Below are 19,600 nucleotides of genomic sequence, written 5' to 3' on the forward strand. Positions count from 1 at the left end.
TTTGAGTGTATCAGACATACCACATACCTCTTTTTCCTTTGACTTTAATGCCATGGTTAGACCCTGAATGGCTTTGTCCCTCTTTAAACTATTTTTCTTTTCTGTAGCAATCTCTCTTTCCTTCTCTCGCAGGTCCTCCTGAAGTGCCTAAATTAGATTAGAAAAAGATTCACTAAGTTGATGCGTTCCGACCAAAATGCACTGTAAATATATCTGTGAGAGCACACTCAAACGCAGTTATTCTATCTTATTCCTGTCACCCTGTGATTAATGTTCCCAAGTAGAGCTGAACGCAGTGGCGGCAGCTCCCAGTTACGCTGTTAGCGCTCACGGCAACAGGGCCGGACGACAAGAAGGGGATCAGATCAGTTAAGACGATGACAGCTACTCCTGTGGGAAGGACTCCAATGCCTTCTGGAATTTGAATGCAGTCACATCAGAGGCTTTGAAACCGTACCAGGTTATTTGGGGGAAATAACAGATCATTAATTTCATTCCTTAATGCTACAAAAGCCAGCAGAGAATTTGGTTTGATGGAGACTGAACATATACATTTCCGGTCTGAGTTCATCTCTAAAGATAATCACGCTGCCTCCCTCCCGGGCTATTGCGAGGATCAAATGAGATAATGGACGGAGAGTACTTTCTAAGCTGGCAGGCGCCTTATAAATGCCGGCCGCTGTGAGCGGGGGACCCAGAGCGATGGTTTTGGAACCACACTGGCAGGTCCGGATCCCCGCGAGACCTCTTCCAAGCTACACGATCTTGGGACAGGGCCCTCCCCTCGCTGAGCCTCACGTGCCCCATCTGCACAATGGGAATGCCTACTTCACAGAATCACTGCCAAGACGGAGAAACCTTCTCTGAAGTACCAAAAGCCTGACTGGCACACGCCGGCATTCCATGAGTGACAGCTGCTGTCACGCCCAACTGTCTACTGCACTCAGAATAAAGCAAAGAGGCAAGGATAAATCTTCAATACGTTTTTAAAAATTTTATCCACATACCTGGATCCTCTCTTCAAAGCGCTGTCTCTCCTTCTGGAGCTCCATTTGTACAGCCTAAGAAAAGGCATTAATTGGCACCTGGAAGGGACTCCCAATACAACAGCTTCCCCAGAACAATTAGAACGAGCATCTCATCTCCGGACTTTTCCGCACTGCCGTGGAAGGCACGGAAATAAGTGCCCATTCCTCTCTGTCTCACCTGGAGTCCCACCCGAGCGAAGAGAAACGGAAAAACAAGCAACCCACACGGATGGATCGCCAGCCCCACAGACAGTCAACCACGGGGCCGCCGACAACGAAAAGGGCAGCTAAAGAGAGGGCCCAGGGTTCAAAATGAGGAGCAGCAGGGGCGCCTGGGTGGCTCAGTCGGTTGAGCGTCCGACTTCGGCTCAGATCATGATCTCACGGTTTGTGGATCCGAGCCCCACATCGGGCTCTGGGCTGACGGCTCAGAGCCTGGAGCCTGCTTTGGATTCTGTGTCTCCCTGTCTCTCTGCCCCTCCCCTGCTCGTTCTCGCTCTCTCTCTCAAAAAAAAAAAAAAAAAAAAAGAGGAGCAGGAGACGAAGGCTGATTAGTTTTCCAGCAGAAAACTAACCAGTGAGGCTGCAGAAATCACTGCTGTAATAGGAACAAAGAGGACTCTGCTCCATAAAAAATCAAGACTTTTCCTGAACATCCCATATCGGGAATGTACCACATGCAGCAGCCATCCCTGGCCCAACAAAAACAGGAGGGTGTCAGCGAGGCCCGCTGCACCTCCAGGCCCGGCCCCGCTCCCGCAGCTTGCCCTGGAGACTGCCTAGGGGAGGGATGGCCTCTGGGGGGCTCGGGGGGGCTGCCACTACCCACCCACCTCTTAGCGCCTAGGAAAATACAACAACTCCTCTGAGCCCGTTTCTAAATTCCATGAGGGGACAGTGACCTCGACCTCGCAAAGCGGCCAGAAGGACTCAAGGAGGTTCTACGCAGAAGCCCTTCGCCGGCCGCCAGGCCCAACACCAGTGAGTCCCCTTCCCCCCACTGCCTCTGACCGCACAGGTGAAACTGGGACTAAGTTTTATCCCAAGAAAACCCAAAGGACGGAAATAAAGTCTCCGGGCGACGAGAAATCAACACACAGTAAAACAGAGGCAAGCAAGTATGGACTGTTCTGTTAGCCAACCCTATATAAACATGAGGCTGGAGGGGCGCCTGGGTGGCGCAGTCGGTTAAGCGTCCGACTTCAGCCAGGTCACGATCTCGCGGTCCGTGAGTTCGAGCCCCGCGTCAGGCTCTGGGCTGATGGCTCAGAGCCTGGAGCCTGTTTCCGATTCTGTGTCTCCCTCTCTCTCTGCCCCTCCCCCGTTCATGCTCTGTCTCTCTCTGTCCCAAAAAAAATAAATAAACGTTGAAAAAAAAAAAAAAATTTTAAACATGAGGCTGGAAGCAAAAAACAAGCCAGGGCCCCTGACAAAGGAGGTGCCTGCTAATTCCTCAGCTGCCGGGGAGCTAATATTTGGAAGCAGTCTGCATGTGACCCGTGGGGACCGAATGTGCGTCCCATCTGCCACAGAGGAGTCTGGTCTGCTAATTAAAGTCCCCCTTCACACCCCATCGCCTCACCTCAGCGTCTCTCTCCTTTTCTCCCCTTGGAGTGGCAGAAAGTCCTCGGAGCTCTCCAGATGACACACTCTCATCAGGACATGCCATCTGAGATTTCTCCTCTTTAAGGCACTGAATTAAAGCTTCTTTGCTCTTCAAAGACAGCTTCAACTCCTCAATCAGTCTAAAAGCGAACAAAATTTAAATATTAATTCTAAGCTGTTCTCCTAGCTCAGTGGAGCAGGAGGAGGCAGGAAATGGGGCCAAACATCTTCAAAGTAGACATGTCCAATGACTGAACAGAAATGGAATCGCATTTTGCTGGTGGGAGAGTAAGGGCCAGAACGCGTGTGACATTAACTGTGCCCTCACCTCCAGCCTGGCCCCGGCAGATCCAACCTCTGAGCCACCAGACTAGGGTCTGATCAAGCCACACCCGTGCTCAGACTTTCGACAGCCCCCACCACCGACGGCAGTGGACTGCTCATGGGTTTTTTTTTGTTTGTTTGTTTTTTTGGCCAAGAATCCTCTCTGCAAAAGAAATCAGGCACTGAAGCCTGAACAGACACGACCGATAAAGCAGAACTGAGCCGGCAAAAACAGACAATCTCTCTCCTCGGCCTCTCGGGGCAAAGTTTAAAATACACTGATGTTCAAGATAAAGGCCAAGCTCATGAGCAAGGCATTCAAGGCCCCCAGCTCTTCGGGCCTAGAAGCTGAGAGGCCCCACTGGCGGCTGCGGTCTCATCCCTCGCAGGAGGCTGCTGCCTGCTGCCTCACCGCCCAGCAGCCTCCCTTCCAGCTCTTTCCAGAAGCCAGGCTGTTTTGTGCCTCCAGACCTCCACTCACACCTGCCCCTCCACCTGGAATGCCCCTCTCGGTGCCATCCACATCTAATACACACCCAGCACCCGGCCAGTTACTCCAGGCGGTGCCTGTCCCCAAGGAAACCATGCCGACCACACCCCGTGTCCCCCTCGGGTACAGCTGAACACCTGCTCGGGGCCACCACATTATGCTTCCCTGACCGTGGCCAAGTTATCCGACCTCTCTGAGTCCACATTTCCTCGCTACAAAATGGCTTTCACCTGCTCATGTGGATAAGCGATAAAATATTTGAAACAGCCCTACATACCTCCAGGCAGATAGCACAACTCAACATAGGGCAGTTGCTATATTACTTTTTTTTTTTTTTTTAACATCCAACAATTAGCATTCTCTCAGAAAACCCTCAGAAGGGCCTTTCCATATCTGAGCCTCGAAAGGAACGTGAATGGTAGGAAGACAGCAAGGGTTTTAGTAAGAGTCCGAGAGCGGGATGCCTGGGGGTGGCTCGGTCAGTTAAGCATCGACTTCAGCTCAGGTCGTGATCTCACGGTTCATGGGTTCGGGCCCCACATCGGGCTCTCTGCTATCAGCACAGAGCCCGCTTTTGATCCTCTGTCTCCCTCTCTCTGTCCTTCCCCCTTTCACACACTCTCTCTCAAAAAATAAATACATACACATTTTTAAAAAACAAAAAACAAAGAAACAAGAGTCAGAGAGCTTCCCTGGCTCTCAGGGTGAAGGTAAAGGGTCAGTCGGCTAAAAGGAGTTAAAAGCAGCTGGCGAGGCACGGGGGCCGAGGTCCGAATGCTCGCGGCCTCCCCAAATTCCTATACTGTGCCGGTATTAGGAGGTGGGGCTTTGGCTGGAGATCAGGCCACGCGGGTGGAACTCAGGAATTGGACCAGTGTCTTACAAATGAGGCTCCAGAAAGATGCCTCAGACCCCCACCTCGTGGGGATGCAGTGAGAAGTCTGCAGGCTGGAAGAGGGCTGTCACCTGACCATGTGGGCACCTGGTCTTCCAGCCTCCAGAACTGTAAGAAATAAGTTTCTGTTGTTTGTAAGCTACCCAGTCTGTGGTACTTTGTCATAGGGCCCCAAACAGGCTAAGACAATCAGGTACGGAGGGGGGTCCCGGGGCAGCACCAGGGCGATGCCTCCAAATCTTGGATGGAGGAGTAAGACTGCCCTCTAGGGGTTCTACTCTGAAATCACCATATAATCAATTGAGGTAAAAAGTCACTGACTACATACTTGAAATTGGATGCGTTGTGTTGTATGTAACTTCTACTTAGATCGCCTTGATTTGTTTCAGTTACCTTGAAGCAAGTTCCAGAAGGCATGGGGCTGAGTGAGGCAGGCCTGTGGGGACTGTGGCCAAACTAGAGCACCAGGCCCACCTCCGAAAGCGGCCTCGATCCAGCAAGACCCAGGCCCAGGCTCACCACACCTTCCAGGTTTTCAAAGAAGCTGGAAATCCAGACTTTTACATGAAACTAGATTTTTTTTTTTAATTCTAGCAACTAAGTCAAACTTCTAAGAGCACTGCATAGGCCAAACAAAACATATCTGTTGGCCACATCTGACCTGCAGGGTACCTCCATATCGGCTGCCTCACGGACACAGATCACAGGAAATAGAGTAGCTAAAGCACGCACCTTTCAAAAGGGTGGAGGAAGCCAGGGAAGACCTCAGCAGTGCCCATCCAAGCAAGGGCCCTGCCCTGTCACAGGGCCACCTGGATGGCACATCTAGATCCATCTCACCAGGGCAGGCCCAAGGACACCTGTCCCAGGTCTGTGCTTAGCAACTCACCTCCTGACCTCCTGCCTTCAGGGAGGAACATACTGATGCCGGTCCCAGGACAGACGCGCCGCAGAGAGGGCCACACCCTAAGTAGGCAGAAATCCAGACAGCCTCTGGTCGCTGCTCTGGCCTTGGGGAGTGTGGCTGGGGCACATCCGCTCCTGAGAGAGAGCCGCTCTGGCAGTACCAACAAAGCAGGGTTCTGTGCCTGCCGTGCCAGGCCTACGGGAAACCCCAAGGAGGCGCAGCCTTTGGCAAAGCCCTGACCTGACCACCCACACGTGGAGACCCCCCCACCCATCCGCACCGCATTAAGTACTCAGTGAGCCTCAACCCTCCCCAAATTTTTTGCTCCGAGAAGATGAGTAGCCACACTTCTGGGCATATGTCACCAGAGACCACTTTCTTCTGTGATTCGCTCAACACGTGCCGGGCTCCACGCCTCGCACGAGTCTACTTCAGCGGCCGCCCGCCTCACCCACCTCCCCGCGCTCCTCCTCTGATAAACCTTCTCTGCCCCGAGCCCAAACGCAGCTGACCACTGCTTTGTTTCTGTCACAGCACAGAACCCTGAACTTACTTCTAACGCCAATCACGACGCTTTTTTTTTTTTTTTTTTTTTTGGACATCTGTCCCTTCCCCCACACCGGGAGCACCATAGAAGGAGGGCAGGACTCCCGTCTCCATTCCTGGCACCTAACCCAAGGCCCTGTTCAGCAGCTGCTCAGTGAGTTTACCTAGATCTCCTTTAATCTCGCCTTAATCCATCTGGCCAAGCACCTTCTAGACTCTACTCTTGCTTGGATGCCCACAATCCCTCAACCCAACACGTCCCAACCGAAAGCTCATCTTCCCACTCCCTCCACCCAAAAACATCTGTTCTTTCTCCCTTTCTTTCCCCAAACTCGGCAAACCACACCACCATCCCACAGTTGTTCGTGCTCAAAACCTGGGTGAGGAGGTATCTCGGCAGCCTTGTCCCTCATCCCCAAACCCATCAATGATCAAGCCCTTCAAGCCATCGTGCCAACTCTACCATCTAAATATCTCTGCCTGGGGGCACCTGGGTGGCTGGGTCAGTTGAGCGTCCTTTGGCTCAGGTCACGATCCCAGGTTCATGGGATCAAGCCCCGCATCAGGCTCCGCACTGAGTGCAGCCTGCTTGGATTCTCTCTCTCCCCCTCTGCCCTTCTCCCCCACATGCGTGTTCTCTCTCTCTCTCTCAAAATAAAATGAAATTAAAGAAAGAAAGAAATATCTCTGCCTGTTCCTCTCCGCCCAGTTCTTTCACCTCAATCCTGGTGACCGTGATCTTGTGTCTGGACTTCCGCATCATCCTGAGAAGGAATCTGCCCACCCAGCCCCACCACCAACTCATCCGCCAGGTTCAGCCAGAAGGATCGCGTTAAATTACAGGCTGACCCTGACACTACCCTACTCCCAATCTTAATTCATCAGCAGCTCGTCACGTGCCCTGAGGACAAAACCCAAACTGTTCAACAAAGCCCACATGATCTGGCCAGCTTCCCTCTCCTCATCTCTTCCCACCTCCCTTCCAGAACACAACTCTCCAGCCATGCTATACTTCTGACAGTTCCTGGGTCGAGCTCTGTGCCCTTTGGCCTCTGAACTTCCACTCATGTGGTTCTCAGGACCTGCAACACCCTTTCTTCCTCCAAGTAATTCCTCCTTTATCCTCGTACTTCCTCTGGGAAGCCTTTCTTAATCCCTCTAAACAGAATTAGAAAGATGTAATGTTAACCTAGCATTTATCCATCTGGCCCTGGTCACTCTGTTCCTGCCCTCCAGTCCTCCCACCCAGCTAGGTGACGAGGTTCCTTGGGACAGGGACCCAGCCTGTACCACTCACCCCTACACCCAACCCACCACTTACTGAACACAAGATGCTCAGGAAGTATTTGCTGAACAAAGGGCGTGATGACCCAACAGACCAACAAACCGGCTGCTGAGCATCTGCTGGGGCCCTGGCAGGACCCCTCCAACCAGCTCTCCCCCACCACCTCTCCTCAAACCCACCCCCAGAGCTCGCCCCTCTTCCCCTGCACCTGCACCAGGAATTCTGCCTTTTCTTCTTTGGTGGCTGCCTCCCACACATTCTAGTCTCTTCCCTGAGCCCCCTATTTCCAATTTAACTGTTGGAGACCTGCAGGTCTCCCAGGAAAGACAAACCTATAAACCTTCTAAGGGCTTCACCGCTCATCAGCTGGGAGAGATGCAAGGGAACGTATAAATAGCTTGTATGGAAAAGGATTCCAGACTCTGTCACAGTACGGTGGCCCCAGTCTCCACCTCTCTCAGGTGGTGCCTGGAAGAAGGGGAAGGGGAAGCCCAGCAAAACACCACCCGTCCAAGGAGGCTTCTCCTCCTAGCTGTGCAATCGAGAGAAACACTCATTCACTCAGCCCTGACGGCCTACATCTCCTAGAGAACTCTGTTTCCTGGCTCATCCTGAGATTCATCCTAAACTTCCGTTCTCCAGATCAAAGCTAAGAAGAGGTTACATAAATGCTAGCTCCCCCAAGCACGGACTAAATGGAAGCCATGGGCTCCCCCTGAGAGTCTACTCATTCCTCTTTCACAGAAAATCCTAAAACATTTGCTCATCTCATTTCCCAACCCATCATGCAAACACGTTGCAGACTCAAATCTCAAAAGGTGGTATGGAGACAGAAAGAGAAGCAAACAGCAGTCGGGGAACCAGGGCAACCAGGCACCAGAACCTCAACAACGTGGGGGGCCGGTCAATCGGGCAACACACCCCCCAAAAAAGGAACCAGAGTCAGTTTCCTCTATTTAAGGAAGTAGGCAAGTAGATCATTTGCCTTAGAACAATTTCTGTCAAATTCCAAGCAAGCTTGGCTCTTCAATGGATAGGTCACAGGTTAGCCAGAAGTTTCACCTGTATTTACTTTACTCAACTTTCCACCTAGTGACCACCAAAGCAAGGCAAGAGTATCAAAATGTAAGGTTCGTGATAAAGAAGAAAACCTCAACTCTCTTCCTGACTAGTTTTGATCAAAAGTCTGGTTGCAAGGTATGAGCATCAAAGACTGCTTACAGATCCTCCAGTCTGTCCGTTTCTCTGGCCTACGTAGCACTCATTTTATTCCTGGACCGTCACAGAGCCCTGTGTTTGGTCTACACTGCTTCGGCCCCCTGCACTGTATGAATCTGGGCCCGCGGCCTGCATTGAAAGACACGATGATAAACAGGGTCACACGAAATTCACTAGCATCTATTGTGGGGATACAATCACTTACCGTTCCCTCTGGGCAGATCCACAAGAGAAATTTCTCCCTGACAATGTCAAGTAAAACTGGGCTTCTCCAGAGTTGCTGACTCATTTTCTCTTGTGAGCAATGTGAATCTTAGGTCCATCAAGAAAGCTGTTCTCTTCTTCCTTCGGCTACCGGGAAGCTTACAGCCAAAATTGAATGCTAAAGGTAGTATCTGGGAACTATTCAGCAGGAGTTTCTATCTCTCATTCGATCCCTGTCCTCACAGCACTACCCTCGCCATTTTCCTGTCACCCTGAGGTTACCCTAGGTTTTTTCACTGTGGGGGAACAAGGAGAGAAAGGGGGGATAAAAGGGTAGGAAGGGAACAACCCTCTGGCCATGCTGCCCGATAGACGAATGTCAGTGCGTGGCAGAGACAAGAGCCAGACCTGTCTTTCTGCTCCAGGACCACAGTCATGTCCAAGGCCCCCTCGTGCCTCTTCTTCATCTCTGAGAGCTTGTTTTCCAGGCTCAACCGAAGAGCCTTCTCTGTCTCTGTCCCCGCAAAGGCCTTTTCCAGTTCTGCCTGGGCGGCTTTCACATCCTAGAGTTAAATGAAATGCATTTGATGCAATTTTTCAATACAATTGGGAACATTTTGAAAGGAAATTGGATTAAAATATAAATATTTATGACTTTTTCTCCGGCACATTTCCCCTCCCTGCATTGTACTATACATGGGGAGAATCAGTAATAAATACATTTGCCAGCCATTTTCTCCCTCTTGTATCCTGAAGAGTAATAGGCATTTCCAATGGAAAAGACTCAAGTCTACAAAAACTGTATTTTTGGGTTTGAAGAATCGGATCAATATTTACAGCTTCAGTGAGAACAAGGAGAAATGTGCCTCTCAATACCTAAACACACATAAATTCCAGAGTCCCCAGAACCTCCATACAAATTCATCCCACACCCCACCGCCCCCTCACTATTTCTTTTAAGATAACGACTACACGATTCTCAAATGCATTTTCTGAATCTCCAAGGTGATGTGGGTGCTGAAGGACTACGTTCTTCCTGAGAGCTCCGAGAGGCCAACAGGGGAAGGATCTAAATCACAGAGGCAGGGCCCGTGTTGGGGAAAAGGGCCCTGGTGCTCAGCAAAGTGTCCCGGGGAGACATCTGGATCTCCCAGCGCCAACCGTCTCTGGTTACATCACAAAGATAAAAGTCAAATCAAACTGGGTTCAAAACCCAGCTCTCCTACTTCTTTGCTGTGGGACACTGGGTAGCCACTTAGCCTCTCTGAGCCCCAGCTTTATCTGTGAAACAGGGACCACCACCACCCCATCAAAGAGTTGCTGTGTGACTGTCAAATGCCTGCTGCATCACAGGAAGCTCAAGAAAACAAAACGAAACGAAACGAAACGAAACGAAACGAAACGAAAGCACTGGCTGCTTCTTCCCTGCCCTTCGGTCCACAGGGGCTACTGTGAACACTGGGAACGGAAAGCCCACTACGAGCTCCAAGTATAGTGACCCGTGCGTCTTTCTGTGTCCAGCAGGCTTTGTGCTGCGTTCCTCCTCATGTCCCAAAAGAGTCAGGGTTTCAGGGGGAGAAAGTGAGATGACACGACAGACCTCAAAGACCAAGAATTGAGTGACGAGTGTCACTTCGTACTAGCTTAATACGGAGGGAAACTTTCAACCTCTAGGAGCCAGGATTTTTTAGCCAAGACACATGCTGCTTGATTCCCATCAAGGGCACAGCAAGCGCCTGGGAACAAGCAGGAGGAGGAGCTACACTCAGTGCCTCCCGGGAAAGGGCACTCAGTGAGCACTGGGGTGACGGGGGATGGAGGCCGGGACCAGACGCAGGGCTGCCCGGGCACGCGAGGGCCGGCGCATCGGAATCTGTTTCCAGGCTTAGCGCAGGTTAGGGGAGTCCTTCCCCTCTCTGGGCCTCAGTTTCCTCCTCTGGAAAAATAAAGAGACTAAACGAGGTAAGAAAGGCGATGTTGCATCAAGAACGCAGGCTTTGAAGTCAGCAGTCGTAAAACGGAATCCAGGATCGAACTTAGACTCGTTAGTCTTTCTGTACTCCGGCGTCCTCGTCTGTAAGCATCGAGACGACAACCAGGACGCAGGGCGTACCAGGCGCCTGGGACAGGGCTGGAACCCGTGAGATGCTGAATAAGGGTGGCTCTCATCCCTGCTGCAAGTCTACAGTTTGTGAAAGAGGGAACAAAATTCTGCTCCCTCCACCATTAACCCACTGCAAGAACACATCCTCCTCGGGGCCTCCAGACTTGCCTCTTCTAAATGGAATATTCTCTCGTTCAGGAGCTCTTCGACCTGCCGCACCTTCTTCTGGGCATCTTCTGTCACCCGCCGCACTTCGGAGCCACCCCCTTCAGCCAGGCTCTCAACTGCTTTACTGCAAAAAGAGGCAAAAGTGTAAAATCCATGTGGGGACAGTCAGAGGGTGGTTTCAGTGGCCCCAAAGAGACAAGGGATATTTGTTAGTCATTTCTCCCACAGACCTGTGCTGGAGTTTTGTGGTTGTTGTTTTCAATTTTTATTTTTATTTATTTTTTTGAGAGAGAGAAATCAAGTGGAGAGGGGGCAGAGGCAGAGAGAAGGAATCTCAAGCGGACTCCACACTTAGCGTGGAGCCTGACGTGGGGCTTGATCCCACGACCCTGGGATCATGACCTGAGCCGAAACCAAGAGTCAGATGCTCAACCAACTGAGTCACCTGGTGCCCCTTTTTTAAATTAATATTTGTAATTCAAATACACAGTGAAGTATATGAATGTATCAAAATCAGTCAACATGTACACCTTGAACTTACATGGTGTCAATCATACCTCTATGTAAAATACATATATATAAACACAAATTAAGAAAAAAGTAAGAATCATCTATAATCTTACCAGCCAGAAAAACTAAGTTAACATTTTAGCATGTAGCCTTTCAGACACTTTCTACAAAAACAGAACCAACCATACAATATATATCCATGATCTGACTTTACTATTTAATACACCATAAACATCCTTCTGTGTCAATAAACATAAATCTCTACCATTTCTAAAGGCTACATATTAATTCACTGGATGAAATACACTAGAGTATATTAAATCAATCCCCCATTTTTTTATCGAAGTAGAGCCGACATACATCAATCCCCTCATGTAAAAATATTTAGACGATTTCTGATTTTACACATTTGTCTGAAAACACTTCTAAAGCTCTGAGGACAGTGCAAATAAAGACTTTATTCATATCTTGAGTACAAAGTACTCAAATACATGTTAGTGTTGTTATCATCTTATAAGCAACATTATAATAAGAGCATCCTTGCATATATACGACCCGGTGATCTCCCAGGGTCAGTTTCCACAGAGGGAATTACCGGGTCAAAGGGTAAGCACACTTGTAAGACTCTTGACAGCCACTGCCGACTCTCCCACCAGGAAACTTCCGGCAAAGTACACCTCCACCAGCGGTAGGAGAGGGGGAGAGCTGGTCCGACCAACCAACGCGCAAAGGAACAGCACGCGACGGAAAGAAATCTGAGGGATCGAGGGCTTTTCTACAGCGTCTTTTGCCAACTGGAGGGAAGAGCATTTTAAACACAGCGTGCCCCACCTGTGAGCCCCAGCCACCACTCCGGGCGTGAGGCCAGGAGGCTGCGCAGGCAGGCCACGCTCCGTCAAGTGCGGAGTTCACGCTGCTGGACAGCACGGAATGTTAGCCGTCCAGCGGGCCAGGACCGGTGGGGACGGCGCACCAAAGCCTGACACAGGACCCCAACGCCTGACGCCTCTCATCGGGGTCCTCCTCAAAAGAAAAACCGTCAGATACGACCCTGTGGGACATTTACTCGGAGTGCATCTCCGCAGATTTCTAAACGACTGCAGGTTGGCAGAAGGCAGAATCATAAAGGAAACGGCTCCACCTAAAGCTGGCTTCTCAGAAAAACTGCAACAGAACAAATTTATTCACCGCCAGCCTCCCATGCCCTACTTTAGGGGGCATACGAAATGTTCCCAACCAAGTGCCATGTGATCAGACGCTCACATGCACGGGCCATGTGAATTTTTGACTGAGAACAATGGAAAGTCAAGAGGGCCATACTTGCCGTCCAAGCATCAAACAGGAGCTGCCTGCGAATAAAGACTTTATTCATTATCTTGCTTCCTTTCGCCAACAGGCCCTCAGAAGGCCCCAGTGTCATGACATCATTTTAATGGAATTCAACGTTCAACTGCAAGAACGAACATGGACTCTGAAGCCTGAACAGATCTGCTTCCAAATTTACACTCTCTCATGTCGTCAATGTGACTCTGGGCAAGTCACCCCTTACGCCTCAGGTTCCTCACTTGAAAAGTGACACGCTTGGGGCACCTGGGTGGCGCAGTCGGTTAAGCGTCCGACTTCAGCCAGGTCACGATCTCGCGGTCCGTGAGTTCGAGCCCCGCGTCGGGCTCTGGGCTGATGGCTCAGAGCCTGGAGCCTGCTTCTGATTCTGTGTCTCCCTCTCTCTCTGCCCCTCCCCCGTTCATGCTCTGTCTCTCTCTGTCCCCAAAAAAATAAACGTTGAAAAAAAAAAAAAAAATTTTGAAAAGTGACACGCTTGCCTCTTAGAATGAACGTGTTAACACGTGTGGTGGCCGCGGCACGGCGCCCTTCCCCCCTCTTCCCCCCCCCCCCCCCCGCATCTGAGCGCCACCTGCTGGCCCTGTGGCCACCACAGCGCCGGCCCCTGCTGAGATGCCAGGAGAGGCCTCCGTCTACCCCTCTGAGCTGAGACAGGTCATTCTCCGGCCAGAACCGGGGCCGCCACTGCCACTTCCCCTCCAATGCCATGATGTGCGCGGCCCTGGCTCCCTCGGCCCATTTCTCCATCAGTGGCGTCTGGAGTTCCCCGCGATTCGGTCGTTCCTGTCGTTCCTCAGAAGGCACGGCATACGGCTGATACCACACACAAGGCTAGAGGCTCTTCCTCCTGAGCCGCGGATACGGGATTTTTCCCGTCCTGAATTCCCACTAACCACCAGCAGTGTTTTAGCCCTGTGCTTCTGTGCTTCACAGAGCCCCCTCTAGGGAATGGTCCCCCCCCCCCGCCCCCCCACCCCCCGCCCAGAGAGGGCAAACACGTCGTCTCCCTCCCGTCCGCCCACAACGAACCTTGGTGTTTTATAGTCAGAATCATATACACTGGCAAGAGGCGGACTACAGTTTCTAACAAGTGCTGGTATTATTCAGTTTGTTTGCATTTTAGTTATACCAATAAAATATATCCCCAATAATAAATGTTCCAACTTTTCATTTATCATCTTTGTATTTTACAGTTACTGTAGCAATAAAATTTATACTCGGCAGTATGGTGCAATTTTCCTCTACTAATGGAATTATTATTTTTGTTTGTGCTTTAAAGCTACAGAGATAAAATTTACTCCCGACAATATGTCTGCCTTTGTTTTTAATGTCCCCTTACTGTAACTGGTAAGTACAACAATGGAGACCCAGCACACATACGTGTTTCCCCCCCCAGCAAGGCAGAGCGGGCTCCAGAGCCAGACAGGCCCAGGATCTGTCACCCACCTGGGCCAGCCCCCCAACTCCTCCGGGCCCCAGTTTCCCCCCACACTCAAATGAGAATGCCGGCTGCCTCACATCACTGTTGTGAAACTGATAAAGCCATAAAGCAGGTCAAGTGCCAGACACAGGGTCTGGGGCAAAGTAGAATAAATGGCAGTCCGCTCCCCCTACTCTGTCTCTCCTTATAGAATCTGGGCCAACAGACGAGATGGAGAGCAAGACCTAAGGCGAAGAAAGGTGGGGACAAAGTGGTCTAAACCAGCATTCCACCCGATACAAAAGAGAACCTTCTATAAATATCACCCCTGCTACCCTTTTTAACCATCACCCTTTCCTCTTGATTCTTTCCATTCTAATTATAGTTCTGGAGAAAAAGCAGGTGCTTTTCCTGTGACAGGTCCCCTATCTCCTGCCCAACCCCCACCAAAAAAAAAACACCATAAAAGTGAAAAAGGGAGTTGAGGGCATTAACAAAGGTATTTTTTCCGTCGCCAAGAATGTACCTACACACGCCTGTAGGTGCTGGGCAGTTAGGGGCAGGGAAAGGCACACTTAGCAGGGATGTGACAGACACCGTGCGGGTCCTACGGCACACAGCACGCACAAGGGGCCCACGGAGTAGGAACGGCGGAGGTGCCCCACGCCGCGCTGAAGGAGAAGAGACTCTTGGCCTTTGAAGAGGTGCAGTCGTGTTGGAGAAACAAGAATCACACACGTGAAAATTAAAAAGAGCATACGAGGGGCGCCCGGGTGGCTCACTCAGTTAAGCGTCTGACTCTTGGTTTCAGTTCAGGTCATGATCTCACGGTTCATGGTTTGAGCCCCACACTGGGCTCCAGGCTGACAGCACGGAACCTGTTGGGATTCTCTCTCTGTTCCTCCCCCGCTCATGCTCGCTCTCTCTCTCTCAAAATAAATAAATAAATGCACTTTTTAAAAAAAAGGTTCACGGAAAAAAAGAGAAAAAAAGCATATGAAATCAGGGCTGGACCCAAAGTCAGGGACCTGCGTTCTCATCCCGGCTCCAATCATCCCGCCTGAGTGGTGCTGGTCACAGTCCTTCCCTTCTCAGGCCTAAACCCCCCCCCCCCCCCCCCCCCCCCGTCCACAAGAAGGCTTTCCTCGAGATTTGCCTGGCTCCCAGGAGAACGATGGCATCCAAATGGATGCAAATGGGTCTTATAAACTATAAAGTGCCGGCACACATGCGGGAGTGTGATTCTCTGCCAGGGAAGCTTGGGAAGGGATGGAAACGTGGGCTACAGGCAGCCAGGTGGGGCTCACCCCGAGCCTCGGTGTCAGCTAGGCGACAGGAAAAGCAGAAGGGGCCGCCAGGGCCAAGCCAGAGCAGCGGGAACAGAACGTGTTCAGTATCCGTGAGCCAGACGAGGAACGTGTGTCAGACGAGGCACTGGCAGGGAGAACGCCGGAGCAGCTACGTCGTCGCGAACACTCTTCACAGAGCTCGCGATCTTAGCCCCTGACCTAGGAGTCAGCCTTGACATCCCCCTCCCCATCCGTGACCCAGCCCTGTTGATTTTGCTCACCAGACGCCTCTGCAGGCCGCCCACCCCTCGCCATCGCTAGCCTCTCACCTGAACTACCGGATGAGCCTCCTGACTGGTCTCCCTGCCTCCCCGCCCCGCGCTCTGTCTACGAAGCGCCTTCCTCTCCGCATCCAGTGACCTCCACAAAACTAAATCTGATTGTGTCAGCTGCTCAAACCCATGACTTCTTCCCGTTTATCTGGGATAATCTCTGCTGTGGCTTCAAGACCCTGCAGGACAAGACACAGACCTCCCCAGACTTCCCATATTCCCTCAGACTGCACGTGCACCAGCTAATTCCTACTTGCTCCTCAGACCTCACCTAAGTGCTCCCCGCTCAGGGCCCCTTCCCTGCAATACGTCTCTATTGACAGACCTGTTCCTACCCTGTCAACACTCACCGCTGCCTCTGTCTTCCTCACGGCTCTTTTCCCACTTGGTATTTATCCGCTTACCATCCCGAGTATTTTATCACCATCGCCCCTTCTAGAATGCAAGCCTGACTGGATCACCACTGCATCCCCGGGAGCCTAGCCCAGTGCAGCACAGAACAGCTGCTTAATAAATCTTTTCTGGATAAATTAATAAAACTAGCCAGACCAGGGGCGCCTGGGTGGCTCAGTCAGTTAAGCGTCCGACTTCGGCTCAGGTCATGATCTCGCGGTCCGTGAGTTCGAGCCCTGCGTCGGGCTCTGTGCTGACAGCTCAGAGCCTGGAGCCTGTTTCCGATTCTGTGTCTCCCTCTTTCTCTGACCCTCCCCCATTCATGCTCTGTCTCTCACTGTCTCAAAAAATAAACGTTAAAAAAAAAAAAAAAAAAAAAAAAAAACTAGTCAGACCAAAAAGGTCTGCGTGGGCAGCCTGGGGAATCTACGCCCAGAAATGCGTGCACGAGCCCTGAAAACATTCAGCCCCGTGTGTGGTATGGAGGAGCGCACACAGCCTTTGTGAGTTCGGGTTCCCGCGTGTACTCGCCTGCTAACGGCAAGTCCTAGCCAAGACCCGCAGCAGGCAGGGCGCTGAGCACGAAACAGACCAAATTCAAATTCTACTACTGACCTCCAGACTTGGTAAAGTTGACTTGACTTCGTGCCAGAGAATGATGTGCTTCAAAAAAACCAAAAACCAAAAAACAAAAACAAACAAAAAATGTGCAACAGCAGCCAACAAAAACAAAAACTTATCAATCGAGTTTTCTCATTCATTCATTCATTCATTCACTCACTCGTTCAGAAAATACCAAGCGTACAAAGATCGGCAATAAGCGAGGGAGGTCTGGGCCGGGGAGCCCCTAGTGTCCTCGAAGCCAGCAGCAGCCCAACTTCCAGCTGCTGGCCGCGTGACAATGAAAGGAATGATATGGCCCGGCCCAGAGCGGTGCAGCTGTGCCCTAAGCCAAAGAGTCCATGCTTCTGGCCCACTGGATCCAGCAGGAGCTCAGCTACCAAGACAAATGGTGTGCCTCCACCCAAGCTTTCAGCCAGATCCTTGGTGGAAGGTGGGTCAGCCCCAGCAAGTCTGATTCCACTCTCACCAAGCAAAACTGTACACTTCGGTGCCCCAACAGACCCACAAACGCCCTCTTGTCACCGTGCCCCCATTATACTCTGTCTACAAGCGTGCTACAAGGCTGAAGTGGGGGGACGTCTCTTTTCAAATCCTCGCTACGCGGCACAATTACATAATAAATGTTTACGAATGAATGAATAACCAATCGAGTCATCGACTGTATTCTCTGAACTGGGCTTGTTGTTCGACAAATATTTAACTATTTGATTAATTAAAATAATACTTCTCAAACGTGTTTTAAGCAGAGCACCTCTTTTAAACAAAATATTGTAAGAGACCCTAGTGCATTAAACAGACACAAAAACAAGTTCCTCTGGTTAAAGCCCTACCCTCTGCGTCCCAGCCTCACTCACCAGAGTCCCTCAGGATTCCTGCAAGCCCCTAGGGCCTTTACCGCAATGAAAATGAATGAGCTGCTGATAGAATTAAGGACATGGGTGGATCCCACAAACACGCTGCTGAGGAAAGAGGCCAGACACAAAAGGGGGCGTGTACGGTATGGGGCTCCATTCCTATCAAGTTCAAAAGTGGGCAGAACTAAACACCGATGCCATCAGTGTTCCGCACAGTGGTTATCTTGGTGGAGAAGGGGACTTCTGGGGGGTGGGTGATGTTCCAGTTTTCGATCTGGATGGTGGCCCCACAGGTGTTTTTAGTGCAAATTCGCCATCTGCACACTTAAGATCACATTGCTTTCCCTGTTAAGTATATTACACCTCAAAAGTTTGTTGAAAAGTAATTAAACAAAAACGGACACCTCCTTGGGGTCCTCAGGGCCCAGTGGGAAAACAACTGGCTCAGAAAACACAAGGCTGTGTTCTATGGACCCAGCCAGCCTCCACCCCCGGAACCCCGGGCACCCTGCAAGCTTGTGACAGGATGACAGGTACTCACGAGGCTTTGATGAGAAGTTGCTCCCTCTCCTGGAGCTCCCGCTTCAGACTCTCCACTTCCACCTTCAGTTCGATGTTCTTCCAGTCAAGATTAGGAAAGAAAAGAAACAACGTGAAATACGGGACCCCAGAACGTGCGCGGTGGGGAAACAGCCTTCCGCACAGACTAACTTACAGGACGCTTATAATAGGCAGATGCTAGATTCAAAACCTCATTAGCCTCAGGGCACAGGGAGAAGGGAATTATTAAACACTGGTGGTCTCAAAAGGAAGCCCTGGATTCCTCAAGACTTGGAACAATTATGTAAATTTTCCAAGCTTCTAACAGCCAGAGCACTCAAACACTGAGGCATAAATGTCATACAAGTGAGGCTGATTTAAAAATGGTTTGCCCTCCGCCAGGCAAATTTACAAGCAATTCTGCAGTTTGCTTTTCCCATTCCAAGGCAATTACTTCTGCTTGTTTACAATCATGCATGTGGTGGCTGTAGCAGTGGGAACGTGTTACAGCCTCAAAATAAATAAATAAGTAAGTAAATAAAACACGTGGATAGATAAGTGGGAGGCCACACCACTGCCTGTCTCATTTCAGCGTAAGATTTCGGGGCACTTACAAAAAAGCCACAACCGCGTGGGGCAAGCTGTCTATGAGGGCCACCACGGCGTTCTCCAACCACACGTCCTCCTCTTAACTGACTGCAGCGAAGGGAGTCACACATGGCCTCGGGCTTGTAACTCACGTGACAACCCAAAGACAGAAGCTCTGGTAAAGACACCGCAGCGTGAGACACTGGGGCAGTGGCAGGCTTCTCAAACCTGCCCACGAATGTATCCCAGGTGGAATAGCAGACGAACTCCCGCAAGTAGAGCGTGAGGTCTGAGTGCATAGCTGATGGAGGATTGCTATAAATCCAAGATTTCTCCGAAATCTTGCTCCTGTTTTGTTTGAATAATTCATGCCGATTTCACATCCATAATCCATGTGGGTTATTTTAAATAAAAGTCACATTTCCGGTAAAATTTATAATCTCAGGGGACACGCCTCCTACCTTCCTGCCAAGCAGCCCTGGGGGAATGAGGACCCGAGACTGAGAAGTCAGCCAGAATGGAAATCAACCCGCTAACCTGGGCTGGTCGCAGACATATACCGATGACCTGTGACAGGACGGGCATGGGGCTAAGCGCTGAGGACAGCGTGGTAAACAAGGCAGACACGGGCCCTGCCTGCACACCGGCATCAACTATGAAACTGGAAGTGCAAGCCTGTAGTCGTCCTCGGAAGCACAAGTCCAGGAGGTGAGAGAGCAAAGTTTCTTCTCTCAGGCCACTCGAGCGCCAATGAAACACACAAGCCCTACCTGACATAGGGCATTTGAGGAGCAAATGAGCTCACAAATGAGAAGAGCCTAGCAGACGGGGCTCCCAGTGCGTTATCTCCTTCCCGGTCAACAACAGGCACTAAAGAAGTCACCCACGAGACCAAACTTTGTTAGGAGAAGCTGATCTTTGCATAAAGATCA

The 19,600-nt window shown here is 50.8% G+C and overlaps 1 protein-coding gene across 15 annotated transcripts in view; it reads right to left on the reverse strand.

Moving 5' to 3' along the window:
• The window catches only part of CDK5RAP2 (CDK5 regulatory subunit associated protein 2), a 172,194-nt gene that overhangs the window by 122,989 nt on the left and 29,605 nt on the right, over nt 1–19,600 (reverse strand). For all 15 annotated transcript variants that reach the window (XM_045469565.1, XM_045469580.1, XM_045469575.1 and 12 more), the window contains 6 exons: nt 18,082–18,158; nt 10,775–10,898; nt 8,911–9,065; nt 2,611–2,773; nt 1,008–1,061; nt 28–147 (listed from right to left, as the gene is read on the reverse strand). In XM_045469565.1, the coding sequence (XP_045325521.1) occupies nt 28–147; nt 1,008–1,061; nt 2,611–2,773; nt 8,911–9,065; nt 10,775–10,898; nt 18,082–18,158 (693 nt within the window). The remainder of the gene's footprint in view (nt 1–27; nt 148–1,007; nt 1,062–2,610; nt 2,774–8,910; nt 9,066–10,774; nt 10,899–18,081; nt 18,159–19,600) is intronic.

This window comes from Leopardus geoffroyi, chromosome D4 (assembly GCF_018350155.1).
Source record: "Leopardus geoffroyi isolate Oge1 chromosome D4, O.geoffroyi_Oge1_pat1.0, whole genome shotgun sequence".
Taxonomy (NCBI): Eukaryota; Metazoa; Chordata; class Mammalia; order Carnivora; family Felidae; genus Leopardus; species Leopardus geoffroyi.